The sequence below is a fragment of the Canis aureus genome, chromosome 35 (assembly GCF_053574225.1).
Source record: "Canis aureus isolate CA01 chromosome 35, VMU_Caureus_v.1.0, whole genome shotgun sequence".
NCBI classification, from domain to species: domain Eukaryota; kingdom Metazoa; phylum Chordata; class Mammalia; order Carnivora; family Canidae; genus Canis; species Canis aureus.
This window is the reverse complement of record NC_135645.1, coordinates 23,285,193-23,307,247: the sequence shown is the minus strand read 5'-3', so window position 1 is coordinate 23,307,247 and position 22,055 is coordinate 23,285,193. Positions and strand designations below refer to the sequence as shown.

Sequence of the window (22,055 nt, the reverse complement as noted above, 5' to 3'; positions counted from 1 at the left end):
AAGTGTCTTCCCTCCTGTGCCCTGTTACCCAGCTGAGGGAGCATTATCAGTTCTATATATGTGGTGGGGAGCTGAAAATCCAAAGAGTATTTCATGTTTTCTGCTGTGCAGGGGGACACTGCTCCTTGTTTTCTAGAGGAGGTCAGGATGGTTTGCACAGTATCCCAGAACTTCTCATAAAATCATGAGGTTTCCTCTTAATGCTGATAAAATATAATTACTTTAGAGGTATTATATAACCATACGGGAAGGGAAATGATTTTATTTACTTAGACCTCTAGAAATTTAACAGTGACTCTAATTTTCTATTTCTAAGAGTTTGAAGATGTTCTTCTCTGTATTCTTAAAAGTTAAAACCTAAATAGGTTGTAGGACAAATATCACTCTATTTACGTGGAAGCCTGGGGTTGGGTTTGAGCAAATTGGATATGGAACAGATTTTACTGTGCTCCTGCTCTTTGCTTTCTTGTCATGACTTTGGGCCTTTGAGAGGGTTGAAGAGGAAATGTAGTGTCTTTCCTCTTAGCACACACTAGGCTGTTGCAGCTGATGACGCGTATTCTCATCTTCCCTTTTTGAAGGAGTCCTTTGAAGAGTGTACTTCTTAAATCAACCCCAGCTTCTCCTCCATACAAAGAACTCTTACTGATACTAGCAGAAAAGAAGCAAATTAAACTAAAAGCTCACCTGCAAAACTAAAAGCTCACCTGCACATCAGAAGAACAAAGAAATGGAGTTTTGAGGAGTGAAGGTAGCATGGTGTCGGCCATGGGTGATCAAGACACAGCCAGACAATGTGGATCAGTTTCTTCAAACTACGGCTTTTCTGCTGTCTGCTTGCAGTGTTGATGGTGGTGGTGCTGGTCATCAATGTTACTCAGGTTGAGGTGAGTACTTTGTATACTCCTTTGTAACTAAGGGAACCAAATCTAAGGATTTGGAGCAAACTAGCCTGGGAAATGTTACCATCGGAAAACTTATCCTGGTCATAGCTCTTGTTTTCATTCAGTAAGTAGAGTACCTTCAGTGGTTATAGACCATGGTGGTCACAAAGGGTACGGTGGTGAAGATGACAAACATGATTTCTTCATATATGGAGCTCATATTCTAATTGTGCATGGGAGAAAACAGTAAGTAATCATAATCATACAGTAATAATAAATGATAATTAGAAATTGTGAAAAGTACTGTAAAGAAAGGAAAGCAGGCTACTCTGTAGTAGTTAGAGAGGTGAAGGAAAGCTTTTTCAAGGAGGGGACCTTTAGTTAGAGAGGTGAAGGAAAGCTTTTTCAAGGAGGGGACCTTTTAGCTGACTCCTGGCCAAAAGCTGAAGGAGTACTCAGAGGAGGAAGTTGATGAATCTGTTCTGAAGACTATGGAATGGCCCACTGGGGCCGGGACTGTGTCTTATTGAACCGTTTCCAGTGCTAGGCATCAGGAAGGAATTTAGTGGTATTCCCCTCTCCCTTGCTCTTGCCTCTCATACGTCACCAAAATTTATGGAGTAATTCTATAAAAAATTATGCTGTTCTTTTACTTTTGTGGGTCTTTGATATTTCTTAGGTTGCAGCTCCAGCTTAGAGTTTATTTTTTTTCCTTTTTTAATTTTTATTTATTTATGTTAGTCACAGAGAGAGAAAGAGAGAGAGACAGAGAGAGAGAGGGGCAGAGACACAGGCAGAGGGAGAAGCAGGCTCCATGCGTCGGGAGCCTGACGTGGGATTCGATCCCGGGTCTCCAGGATCGCGCCCTGGGCCAAAGGCAGGCGCCAAACCGCTGCGCCACCCAGGGATCCCCCTCCAGCTTAATTACAGTGTTTCTCTGCCTGTCAGGCTTTGCTATCCATGGAATGTTTGTGTCCACAAACATTCCAGTCCCAAGGGAGCTCAGATTACCGTTGTCTTTCATGCTCTCAGGTGGTTCTTCCTTCAGCCTCCAGTAGTTTCATCAGGCACTTGGGCCCTCCAGTACTCCGTTCAGTATTCGAGTGGGACCCTCTGTACATCTCCTGACTTCTCTCCTCCTGCTACTCTGTCCTGTGGATTCACCTTGGTTTATTAAGACTCAGCCACATCTCTTCAGCTTGAGTAGTTGACTAGGTTCCACCTGGGATCTTCTCTCTATGCTTCAGCCTGGAAATGCTTTCAAGGCTGTAAGCAAAGGATCACTTCCTGTATTTCCCATCTTTCAGGCATCACTATCCTTTGTGGTCTAACGTCCAGGGTCTGGAAAATCATTTTTTCATATATTCAGGCCTTTTTTTTAAAAAAAAAAGTTGTTTCAGGTGGAAGGGTAAATTTCACTGTTTCTTTGTCCTGGCTAGAAGTGGAAGTCTGAGGAATTTGAATTTGAGGGGATAGTGATAATTGAGAAGCCAGAGAAGAAAAGGATTAATGGACCAAGGAGAGGAGAGAATAGGATCTAGAGCACAAATGGAGCTTATAACTTTTTTAAAAAAATATTTTATTTATTCATGAAAGACACAGAGAAAGAGAGAGAGAGAGAGAGGCAGAGACACAGGCAGAGGGAGAAGCAGGCTCCATGCAGGGAGCCCAGTGTGGGGCTCGATTCCAGGTCTCCAGGATCACACCCTGGGCCCAAGGCAGACGCTCAACCGCCAAGCCACCCGGGCGTCCCCCTAACTTTTTGTTTGTTTGTTTTTTTTTAACTTTTTGTTTTTTAAAGATACTTTATTTTATTTTTTCATGAGAGACACACAGAGAGGTAGAGACATAGAGGGAGAGACAGTCTCCTTGCTGGGAGCCCAATGCACGACTCGATCCCAGGACCCCAAGATCACAACCTGAGCCAAAGGCAGATGCTCAACCACTGAGCCACCCAGGTGCCCTGGCACTTATAACTTTATGTAGGATGAGAAACATGGTACATTGTGAGTATTCTTGTTACCATTTTAATATCAATTCTGTAGGAGGGGCTATGCTCTTTCCTCTGACCTAAGAAGGAAAACTATCGTGATGATTGGCAATGTAGATATGTTTGCTGCTGGAGGGTAGGACATTGAAGCAGTTCTTGCCTGTAGAGGAAATGGAAGGTGGAAGGGGGTGCTATGCAGGAGGTTTGTTTGTAGGAGCTTTGAAGAACAGGGTTGGGAGATGGAGCTGACCCTGCAGGTTGACAGAGGGGCAGTAACTTTCAGGACCATAGGTGTGCTTGGCACTCATCTTCATTGGTTTTGTGAGTGTGTGTGTGTGTGTGTGTGTGTGTGTGTGTTTTACCACATTCAATAGCCTGGTTATACAAAGAGAGAAAAGAGAAACTTGTGTGGGTCTGTGTTCGGTAAGGAGGCAGGGAAAGGGAGAAAGACTTGAGAGGGTAGGTCAGAGTCCCACATCATTCATGTTATTACAGTCAGGAAGGAATTTGAGAAAATTCCCCTAACATTCCTACTTTAGTTCTCAAAAACTTCTGGACTGAATGCCAACTAATAGCTCTCATTATTCACCAACACAAACTTAAGCGTAAGGGAGAAGGGAGATGGCAGTAGTAAACGATTAAGACAATTCTGACATTGAAAATAATAAATAGGTCTTTCAGTAGAGCACGGTAAAACATTTCCCCTGCCTAAGGAGATCATCTTGTCCAAAATGAGAATATTGCCATGACTTTTAAACTGTTCAGTTTATTACTGTGATGATAATTGATAAAGAAGTTTCGGGTGAGGGATGGGGAGCAGGAAAGGCTCTGAGGGTTGGCAGTCTGCCATCCCTTAATCCTCTTTCCATCCTATGCTTCTGATCCTGAGTATGCTTTTCTTGTGATGAGAGTGAGCATTTTCTAAAACACACAGACTCAGTTTTCATTAAAAATACCACATAATATGAAAGGGAGGTATATGAAGCAATATCCAGCAAAAGTTGTACAGGGGATCAATACTCTTGCTCTGATAAGCCCTCACTGAGCATGGCCTGTTTTCTTCCCCGTTATTCATTGATATTTTAAATATATATATTTCTCTCATTATAAAAAAACACCAGTCTCTGGGGCCTTTGGCTGTAAATGAAGAAACCTAATTCTGGCTGGCTTTCCTATTAAGGAATATTAGTCATTTACAGTAGAGTCAGGAGATAAGTTGGGTACACTTGAGGCTGTTTCTGTGTCTTCTCTCTGCCCTCCTTCCTTTGTGTTAGCTTTTGTCCATGGCATCCTCTTTCATGACTGGATTGTAGGATGTCGTAGCAATAGGTGGTTGCATCCTTGTTCATGTCCAGTTTGAGAGTTTGTTCTCTTCACTTTCTGAAGAGATTTCTTGCATTTTTCCATTTGCAAGTAAAATTCAGATAGCTGTTACCAGAGCACTGGCAGGTCTGGATTTGGCTGCATGCATCCACCAGAAACCTCCAGCAACCTCTTCTGAATTTTCATAGGCCAGAATTGGGTCCCATGCCCATTCCTGGATCAGTCATTTGGGATTATGCCTTGATCAGTCAGGTCTGCCCCCGAGCTGACAGGTCAGCACACCACAGTGCTGTTTTTCAGTAGGCAGAGAGTGAAACATGTGGGATGTAATGTTCACTCCGGTTTACCACTGGTAGTGGCTCCAGAGTGACCATTGGTGGTGTTTCCTCTTGGCTTTGAATCTAAAAAAGTGGCAGGCCCTGAGGTTGTCCTTGTCACTGGCCTAGAATAGAGTTGTCATTTAGGAAAATTTAAGCAAATTGAATTTTTTGCCTTCTTATTCATTTGTGAATAAAATTCATGTGGCTTAGCACCATGTATCTCCTGATTCTTGGTTTGGGCTACATGGGTCATTCAGCTGGTCTTTTTTTTAATTTTTAGATTCTAGTATAATTAACATACAGTGTTTTATCAGCTTCAGGTGAACAATATAGTGATTCACCAATTCTGTTTATTATTCACTGCTCATCCCAATATGTGTACTCTTAATTCCCCTCACCTATTTCATCCAACCCCCCAACAGCTCCCTTCTGGTAACCACTAGTTTGTCCTCTCTATTGAAGAGTCTTTTTTTGGGGGGGCGGAGATGTCTTTTTTTCCTTTTCTTTGTTTTGTTTCTTAAATTTCACATATGAAAAAAAAATTTCACATATAAGTGAAATCATATGGTATTTGTCTTTCTCTGACATATTTCACTTAGCATTATGTGTTCTACATCTATCCATGTTATTGCAAATGGCAAGATTTCATTCTATTTATGGGTGAGTAATATTCCATTGTATATATGTACCACATCTTTTTTATCTATTCATCTATGGATGGATACTTGGGTTGCTTCTATATCTTGGCTATTATAAATAATGTTGTAGTAAACAGAGGGAGGTATATATTTTTTCGAATCAGAGAAATTACTGCCTGTGCTCTCTTCTAGGATTTTTTATGGTCAGGTATCCTATTTAGGTCTTTAATCCATTTTGAATTTATTTTTGTGTATGATATAAGAAAGTGGTCTGTTTTAATTCTCTTGCAGGTAGCCGTCTAGTTTTCCCAACACCATTTGTTGAAGAAACTTTTTCTTATTGCATATTCTTGCCTCCTCTGTCAAAGATTAATTGACCAAATAATCATGGGTTTATTTCTGGCTCTCTGTTCTGTTAATCAATATGTCTGTTTTTGTGCCATTACCATACTGTTTTGATTACTACAGTTTGTAGTATATCTTGAAATCTGGGATTGTGATACCTCCAGTTTTTTTTTTTTTTTAATTCATTTATTAGAGAGGCGAGAGAGCATGAGTGGGGGTGGGGGCAGAGGGAGAGGGAGAGACAGACTTCCCACTGAGCAGGGAGCCCATTGATGCAGAGCTTGAGCCTGGGACCCTGAGACCATGACCTGAGCCAAAGGCAGACACCTAAATGACTGAGCCACCCAGGCACCCTGTGATACCTCCAGTTTTGTTCTTCAAGATTGCTTTGGCTGTTTGGGGTCTTTTCTGGTTCCATACAAATTTTAGGATTGTTTGTTCTAGTTCTGTGAAAAATGCTGTTGGTATTTTGATAGAGATTAGATCAAATTTGTGGATTGCTTTGGGTAATGTGGACATTTTAACAGTATTTATTCTCCTAATCCATGAGCATGGAATATCTTTTAGTTTCTTTCATTGTGTTTTGTAGTTTTCAGAGTACTGGTCTCTCACCGCCTTGGTTAGGCCTATTCCTAAGTATTGTATTATTTTTGGTGCAACTGTGAATAGGATTGTTTTCTTATTTTCTCTTTCTGCCGTTTCATTGTTAGTGTATAGAAGTGCAAAGAATTTCTGCATATGGATTTTGTATCCTGAAATTGGTTGATCTTGAGTAGCTGGGATGGCTACCCAAAGAACAAGATTAAGAGTAGGAAAGGAAGAGAGGAAATAGGTAGGAAGGGGGTATGTTGTGAGCATGCATGGTTTGTTCCTTGTTTGTCATATCCTTACAACAATTAAAGAAGAGAGGGAGGCTGGAGTATTTCCTAATAGGTAATCAGTAGATAAGGAAAAATTTTCTTTTCTTTCTTTTCATTGAGATACAATTGACATATAACATGTAGGTTTAAGTTGTGCAGCAGTGTTGATTTTATATTTATATATTGCAATTTGATTATCACCATAGGATTTTACAATATCAGACCTTGTAACATACTCTTTAATCCATTTTGAATGGTTTAAGAAATAGGTATACTCATTTATCTACTTGTTGTCCAGTTTTTCCAACATCATTTATTGAGGAGACTATGCTTTCCCCATTGAATATTTGTGGCTCCCTTGTCAAATATTAGTTGATCCTAGGGGTCCCTGGCTGGCTCAGTTATATGACTCTTGATCTTGGGGTCATGCGTTTGAGCCCCACATTGGGCATATAGATTACTTAAAAAAATTAGTTGATCATATATGTGGAGCTTTATTTCTGGGGTCTTAATTCTCTCCTGTATTTATGCCAGTACTACACTGTTTTGAGTAGTATAGCTTTGTAGTGAAGTTTGAAATCAGAAAGTATGGTACCTTTAACTTTATCCTTGTTTCTTAGGATTGCTCTTGCTATTTGGGGTCTTTTATGGTTCCATACAAATTTTGTTTTTTCTATTTTTTTATTAGAAATGCCATTGGAATTTTGATAGGGATTGCCTTATAAATGTCTGTTAGGTCCATTTGATCTAATATATGTGTGGTTCAAATCCAGTGTTTCCTTGTCGATATTGTCTGGATGATGTTCACTGCTGACAGTGGAGTATTGAAGTCCCTTGCTATTCTTTTATTGTTGTCTATTTCTCCTTTCGGTTCTGTTAATGTTTTATTTACATGTGTGTATAAATAAAATATATTTAGGTGTTCTGATGTTGGGTTGGTATATGTTTACAATTATTATATCCTCTTGATGAATTGATCTCTTTATCATTATATAATGACCTTTTTTGTCTCTTGTTACTGTTCGTGGCTTAAAGTTTATTTTGTCTCATGTAAATATAGTAGCCACCCCTCTTTCTTTTGGTTTCTACTTGTATAGAATATCATTTGTCATCTCTTTGCTTTCAGCCTATGTGTATCCTTAAATCTGAAGTATTTTGGAGGCTGCCTATAGTTGGGTCTGGTGGTTTTTTTTTTTTTTTTTTTTTTTTTTCCCATTCAGCCACTATTTGCCTTTTGCTTGGTGAATTCAATCCACATATATTTAGTGTATTTATTGGTATATAGGGACTTACTAATGCCATCTTATTAATTGCTTTCTGATTGTTTTGTATTTTCATAGTTTCTTTTCCCCTCTGTTTCTGCCTTCTTTTGTAAATTGGTGTTTTTCCATGGTGGTATGCTGTTTTTTCCTTTCTCTTGTGAATCTATTCTGTTTTTGTGTTGTGTTGTAGTTACTATGGGACTTATATAAAATATCTCTTAGATAAAGCAGTCCATTTTAACCCTATGGCAACTTAACCTCGGTAGCATACAAAGTTCCACTCTTTTACTCTCTCTCTTTTATATTTATATATTTGATGTCACAATTTACCTCTTTTTATATTGTGTATTCATTAAACTGTAGTAGCTATAGTTACTTTTGATGCTTTTCTGTTTAACTTTTATGCTGTAGTTAAGTGGTTAACACACTATTATAGAATTAGAGTTTTGTAGAATCTATTATAGAATTAGTTTTCTAAATCTGACCATATATTTCTCTTTACTATTGTGTTATATACTTTTGGTGTGTGTGTGTTACATACCTTCATATGTTCTCGTGTCACCAATTAGTATCTTCATTTCAGCTTAAAGGACTCTTTTCAGCATTTTTGCAAGGCAGATCTAGTGATGATGCACTCTCTCAGCTTTTGTTTGTCTGAGACAGTCTTTATTTCTCCTTCATACCTGAAAGCTAACTTTGCTGGATGCAGTATTTTTGGCCAACACTTATTTTCTTTCAACACTTTGAATATGTCATTCCACTCTGTCCTGGCCCTGAGAGTTTCTGCTGAGAAAGTTGCTGATAGCCAAATGGGTGTCCCTTTGAAATTACAGTCTTTTTTTCTGGCTACTTTTAGCATTCTTTGTGTTTGTTTTTGACAGTGTCATATTATGTCTTAGAGTTTTTTTGCATTTAGATAATTGGGTGATCTATTAGATTCCTGGACTTGGTCATCCAATTATATCTCCAGATTTGGAAAGTTGGCAGCTATTATCTTTTTATTTTTTATTTTTATTTTTATTTTTTTAAGATTTTATTTATTTATTCATGAAAGACATACACACACACAGAGGGTGGGTGGGGAGGCAGAGACACAGGCAGAGGTAGAAGCAGGCTCCATGCAGGGAGCCTGATGTGGGACTCGATCCTGAGTCACCAGGATCACGCCCTGGGCCAAAGGCAGGCGCTAAACTGCTGAGCCACCCAGGGATCCCCGCTATTATCTTTTTAAATAAACTTTCTGACCCCTTTTCATTCTCTGCTCTTTCTCAAATCCTGATTATTTTAATATTTGTACATTTACTGTCATCCTATAGGTCATGTAGACTTGCTGTATTCTTTTTCATTCTTTTCTCTTTATTCATTTCTACACTTGATCTTAGCCAAAAGGCCGAGAAGCGATCTTTATTCATTTCTGATTGGGTTATTTCAAAATTTCTTTTTTCCACCTCACTTATTATGTCTTCCATTTGATCTACTCTATTGTAGATGCTCTGTATGGCATTTTTCATTGCATTCGTTACATTTGTTTTCTTTTTTATGATTTCTCTGTCTTTGTAGATTTCTCAATTTATTGATGTACTTTGTTGATTGTGTTTTCTTTGTTGAATTTTCTTAAGCAGCTATTTTGAATTCTTTATCAGATTGCTTGTTAAATTCTGTGCCATTGAGTTAGGTTATTGTGCCATTATTGTTATCTTTTGGTGACGATGTATTTCCTTGGTTTTTCATGTAGATTTGAACTGCTGCTTTTGCATTTAAGGTAGCAAACACTTCCTCAAATCTATACTAGTTGTCTCTAGACGGGGTAAACTGTTTCTTAGTCCTTTTGTATCTGGGTTGTCTCCTTATATGGATAGCATCTTCTTCACCTTTTTGCTTCTTCATGTGGCACAATTCTTAAGCTTTTATCTTTTCTCTGATTCTTACGAACCACCAGGCTAGCTGCTGTTAACTTTTTTTGTTTTCCAGAAAGTGGCACTGTAACTCAAGTTTCTGGTTTCTTCTTTGCCAATAGATAACAATCTGTTTTTCTGATAGCACTCACCTATCAGACTTAGAGTTGCCACCTCAGTTGGAAACCTATGAGAGGAGCTGGTTGCAGAGTGGGGGAGGTGTGAGTTTATCACTTAGCTCTTGGGCCCAGTGGGGAGATTGTCAGGTGATGATCCTATAGGCTTGTGGATCGACTTCCTGCTAAAGTTTTGAGTGCAGTTAGCAGGAACTGAGTCCCTTCAGTGCCTTTTGATATTCTCATTTGTCTTTTTCCTGATCTCCTCCCTCCCGTCAGTCATGAAGGCCCAGCCTCAGTACTCTGGGTGCTGCTGGAGAGATAGGGTTTCTCCAGCAGCACCCTCCACAGCATGGGGGACTGAGCATGAACTCAACTATTCTCCCGTTTCCCTTTTGGGAGAGGATGCCCCCAGATAGTTCAGCCATACTGTGTTGTGTTGAGGGAGGGGCTGCACTGCGTCACCAGTGGCGGGCCAGAACCTCTCCCTGTGAGGAAGACTGGATTTCCACAGATTCGTTTTCATTCACTGGGATCTGCCCAGGTCAGTACTTATCAGGTTTTCCCCAACTGTGGTCGTGAGGAGTTGGGGCAGGTCCACTGGCTCTTCTGCAGCCTGTGCTGAGGTCTGTCTGCCTATTACCAGATGCACATGTGGGTGAGACTCCTGGGTCCCTTAGCATATGGTTCTGTTTCTCATAACTCCCATAAAGGCACTTTTGTTTGTGGACAGATGCCTAAGTAATTGTTGAAAGGGGGACGAAAAGGAGGAATATCTTAGGCTGTTATGCTGACGTCAATTCTGCTAATAGGACATTTTCAGTCATTTTTGTTTTCCTCTATTACGTTTTATTTTATTTTTTTAAAGATTTTATTTATTTATTCATGAGAGTCACAGAGAGAGAGAGAGAGAGTCAGAGACACAGGCAGAGGGAGAAGCAGGCTCCTTATAGGGAGCCCGACATGAGACTTGATCCCGGGTCTCCAGGATCACACCCTCGGGCTGCCCTACTCTATTACTTTTTAAAATTAACAAATAATACCATGTTCTCCTTTAAAATGAAGGCTCCTAATGAAATCCTTTTAATTGAAAATGTCTGTAAGTGTAAAATGAAAGGGAAAATAATATAAATTCCAAGAAGATCATTACAAATCCTTTATATATTGTGGGGTTATTTTTTATTTTGTGTGGGGTTTATATTTACTTTATATAGGACTTTGAAGTGTTTTGGCATAGGTGGGGAGCCTGAGGCATTTGTTTAAGTGGTTTGTAACAGGTAATACTAGCTATTGAGAATAATTTTTGGTTTTGCTTTGTTGTTGTTATTGCTTTTTTTTTCCCCCTTGCAGTTTGCCTCACTGTATAATATTAGATGCAGTTTTCTGTGTTAAGTACTAAAAAGATTCTGCATACAATTTCCAGTGTGTATGTGGGGGATTTTTCCACACCACAATGTAATTCTTAGACATCTGGGTAGTCTACAACTCAACCTAATTCTGACACTATCAACCTGGAAATTGCATTGTGTCCCACATATTAAGGCTCAGTTCTACAAGACTCTTTCCTTACCCCCCAACTTTAGATGCAATTTGTAAGTTTGGGTTGTCACCTATGCTTCTTACCAATTGGGTATAGTTTAGAGGTTCCAAAGACCCCCCCATCTTGGGTTTAATTTGTTAGAGTGGTTCAACAGAATTCAGAGATACATTTTACTTACTAGATTACTGGTTTATTATAAAAGGATATAACTTAAGAACAACCAGATGGAAGAGATACATAGGGCAATGTATGTGGCAAGAGCATGGAACTTCCATATTCTTTGTGTGTGCCACTCTCCCTGAATCTCCATGTGTTCAGCAACCTGGAAGCTTTCTAGACCTCATCCTATTGGGTTTTTATGGAGGTTTCCTTCCATAGGTATGATTGAGTAAGTTGTTAGCCATTGGCAATTGATTCTACTTCTAGCCACTCTTCCCTTCCCAGATGGTTAGGTGGTGGGACCGAAAGGTCCAATCCTCTAATCATGGTTGGTTCCCCTGGCAGCCAGCTGCCATTCTTAATGCTTTCCAAAAGAGGCTTGTTTTGAATAAGACACCTATTTCACCTTTATGGCTCTGACGTGTTTTCAGGAACTGATGACAAGAAGCCAAATTTCATAACCGTAAAACCCCACATAAATCAGTGAAACAGCATAGAGATCCCAGAAATACGCCCATGTCTTTAGGGTCAATTAATCTATGATGAAAGAGGCAGGAGTATACAATGGAAAAAAGTCTCTTCAATAAATGTTCTTGGGAAACCTGGATGGCTACATGCGAAAGAGTGCAACTAGACCACTATCTTAAACCATACTAAACTCAAAATGTATTAAAGACCTAAATGTGAGACCTGAAATCATAACATTCCCAAAAGAAAACACACAATAATCTCTTGGACATCAACCTTAGCCACATATTTATGCATAGATATTCTAAAGCAAGGGAAGCCAAAGCAAAGTAAACTTTTGGGACTACACCAGAATAATTTTTTGCACAACAAAGGAACCATCAAAACAAAAAGGGAATCTACTAAGTGGGGGAAGATATTTGCAAATGATATATCTGATAATGGGTTCATATCCAAAATATTAAAAACAAAAACAAAAACAAATCCAATTAAAAATTTTGCAGAAGACCTGAATAGACATTTTCCAAAAGAGACATACAGATGGCCAACAGACACATTGGAGATACTCAGCATTGCTATTCATCAGGGAAATGCACATCAAAACCACACTAAGATATAACCTTACACCATTTGGAATGGCTAGTATCAAAAAGATAAGAAATAACAAGTATTGGCAAAGATGCAGAGAAAAGGGAATTCTTGTGCACTGTTGGTGGGAATATAAATTGGTGCAGTTACTGTAGAAAACAGTATGGAAGCTTCCTCAAAAAATTAAAAAAATAGAAATACCATACGATCCAGTAATTCCACTACTGGGTATTTGCCCAAAGAAAATGAACACAGTAAATCAAAAAGATATATGCACCTCTATGTTTATTGCAGCATTATTTACAATACCCAAGATATGGAAGCAACCCACATGTCTGGTGATGGATGAACGGATAAAGAAGATGTAGTGTTTGTGTATACACACACACACAAATGGACTATTTCTTAGCCATAAAAAAGAATGAAGTCTTGCCATTTGCCACAACATGGATAGAGCTAGAAGGTATTATTTTGGTGAAGAAAGAGAAAGATGGATACCATATGACTTCACTTATATGTGGAATTTATAATCAAAAGAAGTGAGCAAACAAAAAGATTTAACACAGAGAACAAACTGGTAGTTGCCAGAGGGGAGTGGGAGGATGAGAATGGGCAAAATGAATTAAGGGGATTAAGAGGTACAAGTTTCCAGTTATAAAATATATATGTCACAGAGACAAAAAATATAACATAGGGAATGTAGTCAATAATATTGTAATAATGTAGGATGGCAGATGGTAGGTACATTTAACCATGGTGAGCATTGAGTAATATATAGAATTGTTGAATCAATATGTTGTATATCTGAAACTAATACAACACTGTATGTCAGTTATACTTTAATAATAAAAAAGGTAAAGCAAGTGTCTTGTAGGCAACATATAATTGACTCTTGTTTTTTGATCCACTCTGATGATTTCTCTTTTAATTGATGCATTTAGCTCATTAACGTTTAGAGTGATTATTGATGCAGTTAGATTAATGCTTATCATATTTGTTATTGTTTTCTATTCAGTGTCCTTGTTTTTATTATCTTCTCTTTTTTTTTTGCCTTTTGTGGTTTTAATTGGGCATTTTACATATTCCATTTACTCTCTTTTATTACTATATCAATTATATTTGTTATTTTACTTCTTTAAGTGATTTCCTAAGAGTTTGCAGTGTGCACTTACAACCAATCCAGATCTGCTATCAACACCATACTGCTGCTTTGGTAGTACAGATACCTTGTAATGACAACGTGTTCCTAATTTCTTCCTCTTGTTTTTTGTATAATGACAGTAATCATTGTCATTTATTTCACTTATACATAAACATATATGTACACATGCATATGCAATTGAATACATTGTTGCTATTATTATTTTGGGCAAATTGTTATCTGTTAGATAAATTATGAATAGGAAAATATTCACAAAAATGGATCAGTAATTACTCTTGAAGAATAAATTGTTAGTTGAGGCAAAAAAAATCTGAAAAGTAAAAGCTTTTATTTCACCTTATTTATTCTCTGATGCTCTCCCTTTTTTATGCAAATCAGTGTTTCTGATCTATATCTTTTGCTTTTCTGTGAAGAACTTTTAACATTTTTTGTTACACAGGTCTGCTGACAACAGATTCTCTCAATTTCTTTGGAGAAAGTCTTTAGTTTTTCACTTTTGAAGGATAATTTTGCAATGTACAGAATTGTAGGGGTTTTTTTTCTCATTACCTTTAGCATTGCACTCCACTTCTCTCCACTTCTCATAATTTCTCGGCAGTTAGATATAATTCTTATATTTGCTTCTCCCAAAATAAGTGTTTTTAAAATCTGCTTTGATTTCTTTCAAGATATTTTATCTTGACTTTCTGCAGTTTGAATATGGTATATCTGGATGTAGTTTTTTTGTGTGTTTTCTTTGGTGTTTATTCTACTTGGTATTCTCTTGGCTTTCTGGATTGGTAATTTGGAATCTGACATTAATTTAGGGATATTTCTGGTCATTGTTGTCTTAATATTTTTTCTGTTCCTTTCTATCTTTCTCATCCTTTTGGTTTTCCTGTTGGGGCATGTTACACCTTTTTAAAGTATTTTCACAGCTCTTAAATACTCTGTTCTCATTTTTTTCATCCTTTTTTCTCTTTGATTTTTAGTTTTGGAAGTTTCCATTGACATATCTTCAAGCTCAGAGATTATTTGCTCAGTTGTGTCTGGTCTACTAATGAGACTTTCAAAAGCACTCTCCATTTCTGTTACATTGCTTTTGGTCATTTATTTTTGATTTTTGATTTTTATTTTTTGATGACTATTTTTTAAAAAGATCTTTGGGCAGCCCAGGTGGCTCAGTGGTTTAGCGCCGCCTTCAGTCCAGGACCTGATCCTAGAGACCCGGGATCAAGTCCCACATCGGGCTCCCTGAGCCACTCAGGCATCCCTGATATGCTTTATTTTAAATGCATACCTTCTGTTAAAGTTATGTTTTTTTTTTTTTCAGCAAGAACTTGAAGCATACTTCAGAATACATGGTTCTAAAAGGTATATATAGAACATTGCATCTCAGATAAATAGAATATACATTTTCTTCAAGTACACCCAGAAGAATCCCCTGGTTAAATCACATAAAAAGAGACATAACAAATATTAAAATTTAAGAAGACTGAAATCATACCAAATATATTTTCCAACCACAGTGGTACAAAACTAAAGATCAAGAATAAAACAAAGCTGGAAAATCTATGTAAATGTTAAATATTTAATATGTAAATATTAAGCAGCACACTACTGTATAAGCAATTGGCCCAATAAGAAAGCAAATGGCAAATCAAAATGTGTCACAAACAAAAGAAAAGGAAAAAATAATATTCCAAAACCTATAGAATGCAGTAAAAGCAGATGTTAGGGGGCAGCCCGGGTGGCTCAGCGGTTTAGCGTCTGCCTTCGGCACAGGGCATGATCCTGGAGTCCTGGGATCGAGTCCCACATCGGGCTCCCTGCGTGGAGCCTGCTTCTCCCTCTGACTGTGTCTCTGCCTTGCTCTCTCTCTGTGTCTCTCATGAATAAATGAATAAAATATTTAAAAAAACAGATGTTAGCGTGAAATTTATGTTATGAGTGCTTGTATTAAGAAAAAAAGTTGAAATAAGCAACTTTACACCACAAGGAACTAGAAAAAGAAGAAACTTAGCTGAAATTTAGTAGAGAAGGCAATAACAAAGAAAAATCAGAAACAAATAGAGACCAGAATAAATAATAACTTTACATTGAAAGTAATGACCAATTTTTTTTTTTTTTTTTTAATTAGCAACAGTTTAACTACAGTAAGAAAAAAAAAGGGGCACTTGGGTGGCTCAGATGGTAACTGCCTTTGGCTCAGGTCATGATCTTCAGGTCCTGGGATCGAGCCCCACATTGGGCTCCCAGCTCAGCAGGGAGTCTACTTCTCCCTCTCTCTCTGTGTCTCTCTGTGCTTGTGCTCTCTCTGTCTTTGTTTCTTTCTTTCAAATAAAATTAAAAAAAAAATCTTTAAAAAGAAAAAAAAAAGACTCAAAAACCAAAAGGAGAAATGGAAGAGAAAACAACACAACAGAGAAGCACAGAAATACATAGTGTGATAACAGATTACTGTAAACAATTATATACTAAAAATTCAGATAACTTAGAGGAAAAAATTCCTAAAACACACAATTCACTAAGATTGAATCATGAATCTTGAATTCAAGAGGTAGAAAATCTTCTTAGACCAATAACAAGAATGAAAGTTGAATTAGGAATCAGAAATCTCCCAGCACAGAAAAGGCCAAGACCTCATGGTTTCATTGGTGAATTTTACCAAACATTAAAAAAAAATTAATGACAATCTTTGTCACAATCTTACAAATAATGGAATAGAGGGAACACATTCAAAATCATTCCATGAGGCCAGTACTACTCTGATACCAAAGCAGATAAAAACGATACAAGAACAGGGATGCTGTTGGGTGGCTCAGTTGGTTTGGTGTCTGACTCTTGGTCTCAGCTCAGGTCTTGATCGCAAGATCGTTAGTTCAAGCACCGTATTGAACTCTATGCTGGGTGTGGAGCCTTCTTACAAAATAGTGACGACAACAAACAATACAAGAACAAAAAAATCTAATTTGTCCAATATGAGTTTAATTTGTCCAATATAAGTTTTGCTACTCGGACCTATTTGCATGATAAATGTTTCTCTACTCCCTTACTTTCAATCTGCACGTGTCTTTAGGTCTAAAATGAGTCTCTTGTAGGCTTAAAGCAAAATTGACAGGAAATGTTTTGCGCTGGTCTCAGCCTCTTGATCACCACTGTTGTTGCTGGACTGGTTCTTGTGGTTCTTACTATGACTGCAAGCAGGGATCTTTGAAAAACAATAACAAGTTTTCTTATTCATGGGTCCTGGAGGGTATACAGCACACTGGAGGCCACACAGTGAAATCATGGGTAGAGAAAGAAAGAGTACAGGTCTAGGGTTACTAAGGGGGGAATCTAAGAATAGGGGCCTGGGGTTTCACAGGTTCAGTTTTTATTAGTGAATTTGAAACATAAGAGTGGAAATTTAAAGCACAGGAAATGGTCATTTATCTAAATCTACCAAGATCTCTAAAGCAAAGGAGCTTATTGAGGCAGGTGGTGGCCTGGCTCTTTATCTAGTCTTGTGGCTGGCATTGTGTTTTTCTGAGATAGCAGTCTTTTAAGTGGATACCTCTTTGAAAATTCATGCCTTGGCAATCAAAATTGAGGTCAGGCACTTTAATTACCAAAACAACTCCAAAACAACTGTCAGAGTTTACACTATAGGAAGATTATGGAGATTTCCCATTTCCCAGCCCTAAAAGTCCTCTCTGCTTTGTCTGGCTTTTCTTTTCTTTTCTTTTCTTTTCTTTTCTTTTCTTTTCTTTTCTTTTCTTTTCTTTTCTTTTCTTTTCTTTTTTTCTTTTCTTTTCTTTTCTTTTCTTTTTTTCTTTTCTTTTCTTTCTTTCTTTCTTTTCTTTTCTTTTCTTCTTTTTTTTCTTTTCTCTTTTCTTTCTTTCTTTCTTTCTTTCTTTCTTTTTTTCTGGTAGGCTTTTAAAATTTAATTTAACTTAAATTCAATAAATATACGGTGTATTATTAGTTTCACAGGTAGAGTTTAATGTTTCATCAGTTGCATATAACACCCAGTGCTCATTACAAGTGCCCACCTTAATACCCATCACCTGTTTAACCCCTCCCCCTGCCAACCTCCCCTCCATCAAGCCTCAGTTTGTTCTCCATAGTTAAGGGTCTCTTATGATTTGCCTCCCTCTTTTTTTTTTTCCTTCCCCTTCAGATCTCTGTGTCGGATCCTTTGGATAAATACCTGGTAGTACAGTTGCTGGGTCATGGTAGCTCTATTTTTAACTTCTTGAGGAACCTCCATATTGTTTTCCGGAGTGGCTGCACCAGCTTGCATTCCCACAAGCAGTGTAAGAAAGAGGGTTCCCCTTTCTCTGCATCCTCTCCAACATCTGTTGTTTCCTAACTTGATAATTTTACCCATTCTGACTGGTGTGAGGTGATATCTCATTGTGGTTTTGATTTGTATTTCCCTCATGCTGAGTAATGTTGAGCATTTTTTCATGTGTCTTTTGGCCATTTGTATGTCTTCTGTGGAGAAATGTCTGTTCTTGTCTTCTACCATTTTTTGACCTAAAGATTATTTGTTTTTGGGGTGTTGAGTTTGATAAGTTCTTTTTTTATTTTTATCTTTTTAAAGATTTTATTTATTTATTTGAGGGAAAGAGAGAGTGTGTGAGCATGAGCAGGGAGAGGGCCAGAGGGAGAAGCAGACTTCCCGGTGAGTGGGGATCCTAAATCAGGGCTCCGTCCTAGGACCCTGAGATCATGACCTGAGCTGAAGGCAGACACTTAACCGACTGAGCCACCCAGGTGCCCCGAGTTTGGTACTCTGTAGATTTTGGGTACTAGACCTTTATCTGATAAGACATTTGCAGATATCTTCTCCCATTCAGTAGGTTATCTTTTGGTTTTGTTGACTATTTCCTTTGCTTTGCAAAAGCCTGTTACCTTAATGAAGTCCCAGTAGTTCATTTTTGGTTTTATTTCCCTTGTCTTTGAAGAGGTGTCTAGCAGGAAGTTGGTATGGATGAGGTCAAAGAGGTTGCTACCTGTGTTCTTCTGTAGAATTTTGATGGATTCCTGTCTCACATTTAGGTCTTTTATCCATTTTGAGTTTATTTTAGTGTATGGTGTAAGAAAATGGTTCAGTTTCATTCTTCTGCAAATGGCTGTCCAGTTTTCTCAACACCATCTGTTGAAGAGACCATCTTTTTTCCTTTGGATATTCTTTCCTGCTTTTTCGAGGATTAGTTGACCATAGAGTTGAGAGTCCATTTCTAGGTTCTCTATTCTTGGCATTTTTTTTCTTTTCATACTTTCTTTGAATTTCCATCTCTCCCCTTACAGTGCCCATCTGTTCTTTCATGTTGTCTGCTTTTTCTATTAGGGGCATGTTAATCATAGTTGCTTTAAATTACTGGTCTGATTGTTCCAACAACCCTGCCATACCTAATTCTAGTTCTGATGTTTGATTTGTGCTTTCAAACTATGTTTTTTGCCTATTAGTAGTCTTGTAGTTTTTTTTTTTTTTTTTTTTTGAAAGCTGAATGTTATGTACTGGGTAAAAGGAACTGATTAGTTGTAAGGTGGTGAGGTGAAGCGTTTTATAGTCCCATGAGTAAGTCTCAGTCCTTTAGTGAGCTTTTGCTACTGGGCTGTGAACTTCAGAATTGCTTTTCAGTCCTCTCCCCATACTCCTTAAGTTGGATAGATGATTAGAATGGGCTGGAGCTGGGTATGCCTCTTACCCCAGTTTGGTTCAGTTCTGATAAAATCCCAATAGGTTAGGCTCTGGTAAAATAGTTTCTCTTGAAATCAGGCCTTGTTAAGAAGAACAGAATGCTTTGTTATATTTCCAGATGGTTCTTTTTCTTACTCTGCTGGAAGCTTTGAAGGTTTTTTTTTTCTTCTTTTTTCTTTTTTTCTTTTTTTTTTTTTTGTTTTTCGTTTTGTTTTGTTTTGTTTTTCTTCTGATACTGATTTTGGGAACCTGATTGAGCTCCTGGAGGTAAAATTCACAGAAGGTTGGAGATCTCTCTGTGTTATTTCTCATATTGATTTCTCTGTTACAGTAAGATAGCCCTGTAAAACTAGTGAGCTTTGGTTTTTGAAACAATATCATTCCAAGTAGTTTTATTAAAATTAAGCTATAGCAGAGATATATTTGGCTGATAGAAGGACATTTATTGTAGCTGTGGTTTCTGTTTTTGTGTTTTTCTCTTCAGTACTTGGACCATGAGACTGTTGCAGCCACATTCATCGATAGTAGTGGACAGTTTGTTTCCTCCCAGATGACAGGAATTAGCCGGAATCCTTACTGTGGCTACGAGCATCAGACTCTGTCCAGCCGGGAGCGCATGGAGGAGGACTCCTTGCTGGCCGCCTTACAGTGGCAGGTGCCTGATGTGGGTCCAGTCCCCTTTTTGAAGAGCACTGACCCTTCTTCCAGCTACTTTGTTATCTTGAACTCTGCAGCCTTCTTCAAGGTGGGAAGCCAACTAGAAGTGCTGGTTCATGTACAGGATTTTCAAAGAAAGCCCAAGAAATATGGTGGAGACTACCTGCAGGCCAGAATCCACTCCCCTAAGCTGCAGGCAGGGGCTGTGGGCAGAGTGGTAGACTACCAGAATGGGTTTTACAAGGTCTTTTTTACTTTGCTCTGGCCAGGCAAAGTTAAAGTGTCCATATCTCTGGTCCACCCGACTGAAGGGATCAGAGTTCTTCAGCACCTACAGGAAGAGAAGCCACACAGGGTATATTTCAAGAGTCTCTTCCGTTCAGGAAGAATTTCTGAAACCACGGAGTGCAATGTGTGTCTTCCTGGGAGTCTGCCCTTGTGTAACTTTACAGATCTCTACACTGGAGAACCCTGGTTCTGCTTCAAACCAAAGAAGCTCCCTTGCAGCAGCAGAATTAACCATTTCAAAGGAGGATACCTGAAGGGCCTTCTGACTACTGCAGAGAATGCTTTCTTCCAGAGGTATGGGCTTCTTGTTCTGGGAGGTGATTTAAGGGTCCTTTTCCATTGTTTTTGTCCCAGTTAGGAGACACTATCCCATTTAGGGGACACTCTTGTTTTCGTTATTTGCTTCATATATCTCTCTGAAGTTGGCCTAATTTGGGAGAGGTAGTGAAAAGAAAATAAATATTTATATTTTTTGAATAGTTTTTATTTTTATTTATTTATTAAAAAAATTCTTTAAAGATTCTTTTCATTTTTAAGTAATCTCTACACCCAGTGTCAGGCTCAGACCCACAACCCTGAGATCAAGCTGCATACTCCGCTGACTAAGCCAGATGCCTTCTTGTGAATAGTTCTTAGAAAGTGAAGCTTAGATCTTATTCCAGTTTAAATTAAAGACTTTTTACCCTTGAGGTTTTGTTTTTTTACCCTTATATCTATGTTTTACTTCAGAACCACATAGCATATCTATAGTTATATAAGAAAAATTGCTTATTCACAGAACGGATCAAAAAATCACCCAAGAACTAGAGGTATTGTAGTCAGGCCAGTGTCTTAGCTTCATGTCTAATAAAATGAAAAAATTTTAAGTGACGTATTAAACATGTATTGATAGGAAAAGAACTAAGAATGTGACAACATTGCTGGGTTGATTTAATGATAAACATGGGCAGAGGAATACCACAGCAAACTATATTTTTTGAATTAATAATCATTGAAATTTCTGCATTATTGTGCACAAATTTCTGTTTTTGAACCTAAGTGTAAAACTTTTTCAGCATGGTGATCAATATATGGAATAATAATAGAATGTATGGAAAAAAAATAATAGAATGTATGGGATCAGTATGACTAAAAATGATTTCTTCAACATTCCATATAGTTGTGAAGTAAAATAGCAATGCCTCAGGGGGAAAAAAAAAGTTAGAAAGCCATATTATCACAAAGTCCAGTTATTTGAAAGAATGTAAAAATGTCTTTTTTTTTTTTTTTTTTAGTGAAATAAGTACTTAAAAAAATATTCTCTGGTAGAGAGGTAGTTTTTGTTAAGTACATCTGGGCAACCCTAAAAAATTTCGTGTTTTACATACATTCATTCCTTAGTGGGGGAGAAGTACTTATCATAAGGTCTGCAGTCTATGGGAGATTCTAAAATAAAGCCCTCTGATTTTTCCACTTTTCCTGGAGTCCGCTTTTGGTCCTACCAGTTTTAAACACACATTTGGTGGACTCCTGCCATGCTGTTGGAAGGCCAGCAGGGGGAGCACTACTCAATGTGTTTACTGTACTGTTCAGAAGACTAGTTTTTTGTGTGGCTCAGTAAGTACACCAGGACTTCAGCTTTAATTTTATCCCGGGTTTGATCTCAGACAAGCTGTTTATCAGTGACGGTGAGCAAATTATTTCAGTTCTGTGTACTTTCTGCTAATGTGTGAAGACTGCTCAGTTACTCCCCCTTTTGGAGCTGTCTTGTCAGTGCATTTGTGGCTTAGCAAAAAAGAGGAAGCATGGCTTGTAATTTTTTTTTTTTTTTTGAGATTTTATTTATTTATTTCACGAGAGAGACACAAAGAGAGAGAGAGGCAGAGACACGGGCAGAGGGAAGATCAGGC

At 37.9% G+C, this 22,055-nt stretch overlaps 1 protein-coding gene across 2 annotated transcripts in view; it reads left to right on the top strand.

Moving 5' to 3' along the window:
* The window catches only part of NXPE3 (neurexophilin and PC-esterase domain family member 3), a 47,190-nt gene that overhangs the window by 5,571 nt on the left and 19,564 nt on the right, over nucleotides 1-22,055 (top strand). Inside the window, exons 4-6 of one of the 2 annotated variants that reach the window (XM_077884041.1) lie at nucleotides 582-887; nucleotides 17,692-17,827; nucleotides 19,706-20,460. In XM_077884041.1, coding sequence (XP_077740167.1) covers nucleotides 19,772-20,460 — 689 coding nt within the window. In that variant the 5' untranslated portion in view covers nucleotides 582-887; nucleotides 17,692-17,827; nucleotides 19,706-19,771. The remainder of the gene's footprint in view (nucleotides 1-581; nucleotides 888-17,691; nucleotides 17,828-19,705; nucleotides 20,461-22,055) is intronic. The other variant, XM_077884040.1, reaches the window with a different exon arrangement.